Below are 7898 nucleotides of genomic sequence, written 5' to 3'. Positions count from 1 at the left end.
CAAGCAGCATGTGATTGATCAAAGTGTCACGTTATATTTTACATAGAGTGTCCCAAAAGTGAGAAACGATGACAGGGATTCGTTTTAGTAGAAGTTGAGGATGGCATGCATACATACACGTACTTACACACACACACATGCATTGCATGCACACACACGACTGAATACTACTACTACACAACTAAATAGTGTGTAAATACTTGTGTAAGGTTTGTCAAATGTAAAATCGATACGCTGGTGATTCATTGTGAATACATTATTTTGTCATCAAAACAAGCCCACGTGCTTTGCTAATTACAAAAAAAAAAATGGAATTTGGTAGAAACAAACATTTTTGGGATGATGAAAAAGAGTCTCATCTTTCATATGGTTGTTTCTGTTTACGTAGTCATAAAACAAAATTTTGTGAGCCTTGAAAGATCAATCACAATGCTCTAAATTGGCTGGCACTCAAGGTTGTCTTTTTGGAAAATGGCTGGCTTTGAAAGAATTAAGCTTGTTTACTTTGTGCATTTTAGACATGGAGGTCAAAACTCGTGAAATACTACCAAACAGTAGAGCACTGTTAAAATGCTGGTAAAAACGCGAGTGACTGGTATTTTTTTTTTTTTTTTTAAAGGAGTAGACCACTACAGTGTTAAAGAGCAAAGGTCAAAACTGCTAGCTAAATGCTACCACACGGCGAGTGAAACGCAAAGCAAGATGCGATGAAATTGATTATAAAAAGTGAGGAAATTGCTACCAAGTGGCTGTCATTCAACGGATTTGACTCCCACAGTATTCAACAGGTGAAGCTGGGTTGAAAAACTAGTTAAATGCTAGCAAACAGCTTGGACAACATTAGCAAAGTGCTACCATTTAGCTAGTGCAACATTATTAACCGGCTACGGAGCCGTGTTGTGATTTCTGTCATTTTTCTGCTTCACTTCCACATCGCCACTGTTATTCCCGTCAGTAGAAGCCTCAACCTCGGAGTCCAATCATCTCAGACACACACACACTAGCATGAATTATGGAAGCGGTGAGGAAATTGCTGCGGTGATTCTCCGTGGCAATCCAGAATAGTCCCTGCGAGTGTTGCTGGTGCATCACTTGTGTTTGAAAGGAAGCTTTGTGGCAGCTCAGGAGGAGTTGAGAGAAGAAAAAGACCAAGACGAGAATGTGGCACGCTTCCTCTTTTTCGCAACACGTGATTGACAGGCTGCATCGCAGACATTCAACGGTTGTCATTTGGATTTTCACAACTCCAAGTTGTGACGGTCAAAATGTCGCTTTCGAGTCAGAGGGCAAATCATCCCTCGCATCGTTTGCAGTAAGTGAAAATCAAAATGAGTGAAGAGGCTGAGAGAAAAATGATGAAAATGGAAAATCATTTGTCAAAAATAAAGTAAAAATGCTGTTAATACAGTGATTCTGAAACTTTACCCCAAGTACCATTTCAAATCATCATGACCACCATTACTACTGGTTAGGAGGCATAGGTGTTCGATAGAAACGAGAAATTTTATTTCGAAAGAGAATATTTTAAATTATTCTAGATAACTGCCGCGCTTAAACTAAGGAATTAAAGAAACTGCATTAAAAGAGTTTAAAAAAATAAAATGTAAATGAATAAAAGAATGAAAATAAACATTTGAAATGAAATGCTGTTGTACTAAAATGTCAAATGCAAAACTTACTTGGGCAATGTTTTTGTTTTTTTGGAGTATCGCTGGGAGTGTTGGTACGAGTGTCACACTTTGAGAAGCAGAGCTCTGAAAAAAAGTGAATTCTTTTCAAAATATGAATAAAAACAATGAAAGAACGATTCAATTGCATAATTGCAATTAAAATGTTGTTACGAAACTAAATTTTACAAAAATGTCAAAAAATGAAAATGATGAAACTGTCAGAATTGACCATTTTTTGTGATTTTTTTTAAGAGGAAAGTAGTAACGTTTGAGAAAATTTTAAATAGGGGACAAAATAAATGATTTGGGGGAGTATCAAAAGAATTATTTTTTTTAAGCGTGAAAACTGTTACCTAATAAGAATAAAAATGTGAAAAGGTCCAATATGACAAAACAATGACAAAAAGAGATTTCTTTCAGATAATTTCAAAATGATTTAAAGAGTAAAAATTGCCAAAATGTGAAAAAGGGTGAACGAGAGTACAAAAATAAAAAAAGAAACCTTTTGAATTTTGACTGAAGCAGGAGTCTTGAGTGGTGCAAAGAAATGGACTTTATTGAGGAAAACAATGAAGGCAAATACAAAGCACAAAACTCTTCAAAGCTCATCATCACAGATGATTTTTAGAAAATGATTTTTTTTTTTCTTTTACTTGTTTTTCCACTTGGCTCTCTCTTTCTCACATTTGTGGCAGGCAGCAACAGCAAGCGTGTCACATAAATAATCTGTTCCTCTTATGTACAAGGTGTGCGCCCTCAAAACCGCACCGAAGGAAATCAGAGGATCACAAAGAAAGCTAAAACAAAAAGCAAACACATCCCTCTCGAACATACGGACAAAAGTCTTGGGTCAGGTCTCTTTATCAATCAATGCTCGCATGAATCTGGAGTGAAAGTGCTCAACTCAATCATCAATGAACTCCTTAGCCAGCTTTTCCTCCATCGCATCATTTGAAAAATAAAAATAACTTTCATGTTGCTGAGTTCTTTGAAATTAGTCTCAAAGCTGCATGATATGCTGAACTCGATCAAAATGTCTTTTTAGATTAACCTGCCGAATTTACTCAAATCGAATCACACGATGTTCATGTTCATGGTCAGTCGCAAACGTGCATGATATGCCAAACCAGATCGAAAAACATATTTGGGATCAATTTCACTCAGCAGGACACTTTGATGACGACACAAGGAAATTCATTTCAAATTTATCCTTTTTTTTTTTTTTCAGGGGGGCAGACACTGGAATAGTCAAGACAATCAGTCACATTTGTGATTTCCTAAAATGGCAATTTGCTAGTCACATCACATGACCAGTGTGTAAATAAACAGAACTTTATCTTGTTGAGTACTTCACATATTAGCATGAGAATTTTGGACATGAAAATGTGTATAACATCTGTAAAATATTTGGATGAAAACTGCCCAAATTATTTCGTGCCCCCCATAAAACACAGTTGAAATTGTATTAAAAAAAGTGAAAATTGCAAAATAAAAAAAAAGAAGTAAACGAGTGAAAATGGTCAAACTATAAGTGAAAACCATAAAAAAATGTACAGAAATATTGAAGATTTTGTATAAATATTGAACGTCGTAAAAAAAAGTGAAAATTATAAAAATAAATTGTGGAGAATTGTTTCAAAACAAAAATAAAATGTGAAAATTGATCAAATTAGGTGTTAATTTGACAAAAATTGATGTCTGTTGCCCAACTTGCTATGAGAGTCTCAATACTTTTGTCCATATCACATCCACACAATTATTTCTCCAAACATTATTTTTGCGGGACTTATTCCATTGAAAAGCCCCAAATAAAAACTTTGATTCTTTTTGTTTTGTTTTTGAAGCTGCAGCAGGGCTTCTTTTTGCAGCTTTCTCCTCTTGCGTGTGACATCCTAACCATTTACTGCAACGTGACATAACGTTCCAAGAGCATCCCTGTGACCATGAGCGAGCTCCGCCCCTCCTCTATGACCCATCAGGCACTTGATGACAATGTCAGTCATATTTTTTATTTTTTTCCTGCCCCGCAATCACTTGTGACGCGAAGCCGTGGGAAGTGTGCGCTTGTTTTAAGTGTTTTTGCTATCATTGATTGGCAGGAGAGTAAGGAGATGAAACAGCTGCACTTATTAACTCGCTGCAGCTTTTCCATTGCGGCAATTTGGCAAATGTACGAGGACCTTCACGTGAGAAAGTGGTTTTACTGGGAAATGGGCAAGAAGGAGTAAAAAAAAAAAAAAAAAAAATCCACAGCAAAACAAGTAAAAATGGGAAAAAAATAAATTGACTTTGTTCCAAGAATGTGAAAATGTGCTGATTGCAAATCAGTAAGAAAGTAATACATTAAGTAATACATATGAATTACTCTTCAGGCGTAGAAAAAGGTGAAACGTCATCCATATTGCACAAAGGTCAAACTAAAAAACAAAAATGAAAGCATTTCAAGGCGTGCTAAGAGAAAAGAATTGACAAATCAGCGTCAAATATACGTTTAGGGAGACATAAATCATGAATCAAATCATAGATTCAAGTTTTATATTCATAAAAAACAAATGTATCCATATTTAGTATTTTGCAAATTGCAAAAATAGTGAACGCTGTAAAAATAAATACATTTAAAAAAGGTGCATTGGAAGTTGAATATGTGAATTAAGTTTTGAAGTGTTTTAAAATGTGTGATGTCAAAAAAGGTGAAAATATTTAAAAAAAAAAGGGAAATTGGTAGTTGATGTAAAATGTATTGCGGGAGAAAACGTGTAAAATGAAAACAACAACAAAAAAAATTACATGAAATTTGTCAAGAATGAATGAAAATGATAAAAATTTGTTTTGAAAGGGTTTAAAAAAATGACCAAAAAAATGGGTTAAGTGTAGCTTTAAAATGAGTGAAACTTGGGGAAAATAATTAAAAAAAAGGAATTAAAAAATGTGGATGGAGTTCATAAATGAGAAAAGTTCAAAATGAGGGAGTGTTTTAAGCGGGAATTCTCATTAATCTGGCATTTTTGGACCAAGAACAAAGCACATATTTCCATCCATTTGACGGAGCTGCCATTGTGTCCTCTACTGCCCCCCGATGGCGACTGAAAATAATAAGTGCCTTCGGGCTGGCATTGCGAAGATCACATGACTAAAGCGCTTTGACCTCAAGTTAAGTCAACAGCAGAGAACAAAATGGCCGCCCCATCAGTTGAGTGGAAATGGACACATTCATCTGCTTAATTCTTATTTGACCTCCGCATTATTAATCAGAAAAGCGTGTTCCGACTCACGCAGGGATGCATATTACATATTTCAAAAACACATTTTTGCCTTGAAATCCCCCTTAAAAATGAGTCCATAGTCAAAAAATTGTGCAAAGTCTCTCGTAATAATTAATTGTCAACAAATCTTCTCAGTTACATCGATTGGAGGAGTGAGCATGGAGGAAATCAAACAGCTGCGCTTATTAACTCGCTGCTTCGATGTTCAACATTGTACTACTTTTATTTTTTTTTATCACTGACTATAATCGTTTCATTAGCTAGCATGGAAACGTGCTTGTGCATGTGTCCTTGATTCCTCTACCGGTCACGTGGCGCGTTTGTATTCAGCGAGAGGCGTAACATTTGCTATTCCTTGATGCTTCCTCCAGTCCGTCTGCAAGCACCGCTTTGTTTCCAGGCTGTCGGAATGGTTTGGCATTACCTCCGCCCCCAGGGGGAGGCGGCAAATGAAGACAAAGACGAGGGCGCCGTATCAAGTAGCTTGATGCCTTACAAGCCACGTAGAGCGCAAAAACACGCGGCCAATGCGCAATTCCTCAGAAAGACGCTACGTTGTCGTGCGAACGTGGTACAAGCTAACTAAGGCCAGTTTATTAGGCACACCAGTGATTTGTGGCGAAAAATAACGTTCCGCTTAAGGAAAAATGCAAATGGAATGAGTCTGTTTCTGGGTAAAACTGGTTTGAAAAAAAACGAGGGTATGATAAGAAAAATAATTTTGGGGAAATTCTTTAAATTACCTTTGAAAATTTGTGCCAAAAAAAATAAATAATTCAAAAGTCATCAGAAAGCTGTTCGCCAAAGCTAATGAAATGAACTCTTGTGTTTTTATTTTGTGTTCTGGACTCACAAAGTGACACGTGAATTAGTTGTCGCTAACGATTAGAAAAGCAGTCAGGTTTTTGAGATTTTTTTCGTGAAGCGGAGTCACTGTTATCACAAAGGTGCTGAAGTGAAAATAGGTCCACAAATACGTAGAACGATTTGTGAAACCTTTGGTGAAGAGACTCGCCTCACAAAAATGAAAAATCATTTTGAAGGCTGTTGGCATTTTTTCTAAAGTTTCTTCACCAATTTTTGGGACAGTTATTCACTTTGTTTTAAAAACAATTTTCAATATATTTCTGAACACTTTCACTTGATTCACATCATTTTCACCAGTTCACTGTTTTTATATCATACTTTCACTTTTGAAATAACATTTGTCATTTTTCACTTTTTGAATCATTTTCACACATTGCATGACTTCTTAGTTTTTCAAACTTGTTTCTCACTACTTTTTGACCTTTTTTTCACACTTGCACCATATATGTAGATAATTTGTATTGAAGTATATTTCAATTACCAATTGTGTTTACAATTTATGGAAATTGTTGAAATCATAATTTTTGTTTCAAATGTTCATCAAACTTTTTGTTTTTTAATTTTGTCCATTTGTAATCAAATTTTTGTTTTCGTTTTTGCTCTGTCAAATTTCACAAACTTTAAAATAAACGGATTAATACTTTGTTTTATTTTACGTGTATTGGACAGTGAGAAAGTCACAGCACACAGCATTGAGTGTACAATTCATAGTTTTTGTGATGGTGGTGGTTTTGACCTGGACCACATCATATCCATCCCCATAAAATACATACAAGTGCTTTGCTGCGTACCTAATAAAGTGGCCTTTTGGTGATTATTTACACAACAAGAAACAGGCAAAGAGGCGAAAAATACATTTTTAGGTGTCTCTGCTGTACCTGCGTATATAAAAAAAAACATTTGTTTTCACATTTAAGGGCCCTCAGTTGACGTCCATGCTGGCGACGGCGGGGGGTTCGCTGCCCTGCCGAGCCACCCCAAGGTGGCGTCCTGAAGCTCAACTGGCACATTACATTATCCAGCGGATTGATTGACAGCAAATAACATCAAGAGTCAGTGTGTGTGCATGTGACTTTGTCGGGAGGTCACCCGCTGCGCTCGAAAGGGTCCCGTGCGCCCAGGGTTCAGAGGTCACTGGCCTCAGCCCGCTCGTACAGCGCCCTCAGCTTTTCAAAACGTGGCCCCCACTCCCCGAGCGTCTCCTCGCGCCGGGCGTTCGCCGGCCCGTCGCCGGCATCCAAGCCCGCTGAGCTGAAGGAGCTGAGCGAGCCCGCCGGAGAGCCGCCGCCCTCGGTGGAGAACACCTGCAGGGAATCGAAGGGCCCCGTGTCCGGGTGCTGGTCGGCGTCGCGGATGATCTCGCACAGGTAGCGGGCCAGATCCTGGCTTGAGAAGGAGAGCGAACGGCGGCCCAGCCGAGGGGGCTGCCCCTGGGCCGGTAAGCGGGCGGGCGGCACGTCCCGCCGCGGCCCGCAGGTCGTCCCCGAGGTGGACGAGGAGGCCGACGGGGGCGGCGTGCCGGAGCTGGCCGTCCGGCTGAGGGGGTCCGTTGGCTGGGCAGAGGGTGGCGGCGTCGAGGCCTGGTGGAGGAGGTGATGGAGGTGGTGGTGGTGCGGCGGTGGCGGCGGCAGGTGGTGCAGCGCCCGGGAACGACAGTATTGCACCGACTGGGCCGGACTGGGCTGCAGGGACTTCTGGAGTTCGGCCATGTCGTACGCGTTCTGTACAAACAAGACACAGGAACTAAGAAAAACTGAGAAATGTTCTGCTCCATACATGAGCTTGTGTGTTTAGAACCGGATTGGATTTTGCAAAAAAGTTGAGAGATGAGCCTCCAAAGTTTTGGAATTGATTGTTTTATGGATCGAGGAGACCCAAAAAGGCCAAAGTATGGCGAAAGTAAGGATCTGCTTCTGATGGAAAACTGAAACGCTTATCAGTGAAGCATGGAGGTCATGTCATGGCTTCGGCTTGCACAGCTGCTTCTGAAACAGGCTCACCATTTTTTATTCACGATGGAACTCATGATGGTCACAACCAAATGAAATTGGAAGTCTATATAACTATTTTGTGCGTCAATTTAAGCAAGAAAGCATGC

At 39.1% G+C, this 7898-nt stretch overlaps 1 protein-coding gene across 2 annotated transcripts in view; it reads right to left on the bottom strand.

Moving 5' to 3' along the window:
- Positions 1-2205: 2205 nt before the first annotated feature.
- The window catches only part of LOC148337257 (neural-cadherin), a 211861-nt gene continuing 206168 nt past the window's right edge, over positions 2206-7898 (bottom strand). For both annotated transcript variants that reach the window (XM_088296160.1, XM_088296159.1), the window contains exon 38: positions 2206-7521. In XM_088296160.1, coding sequence (XP_088152286.1) covers positions 6925-7521 — 597 coding nt within the window. In that variant the 3' untranslated portion in view covers positions 2206-6924. The remainder of the gene's footprint in view (positions 7522-7898) is intronic.

Source organism: Idiotropiscis lumnitzeri, chromosome 5, assembly GCF_059441095.1.
Source record: "Idiotropiscis lumnitzeri isolate Australia: NSW breed Sydney's pygmy pipehorse chromosome 5, RoL_Ilum_1.0, whole genome shotgun sequence".
NCBI lineage: Eukaryota > Metazoa > Chordata > Actinopteri > Syngnathiformes > Syngnathidae > Idiotropiscis > Idiotropiscis lumnitzeri.
This window is presented reverse-complemented; position numbering and strand designations above follow the sequence as displayed.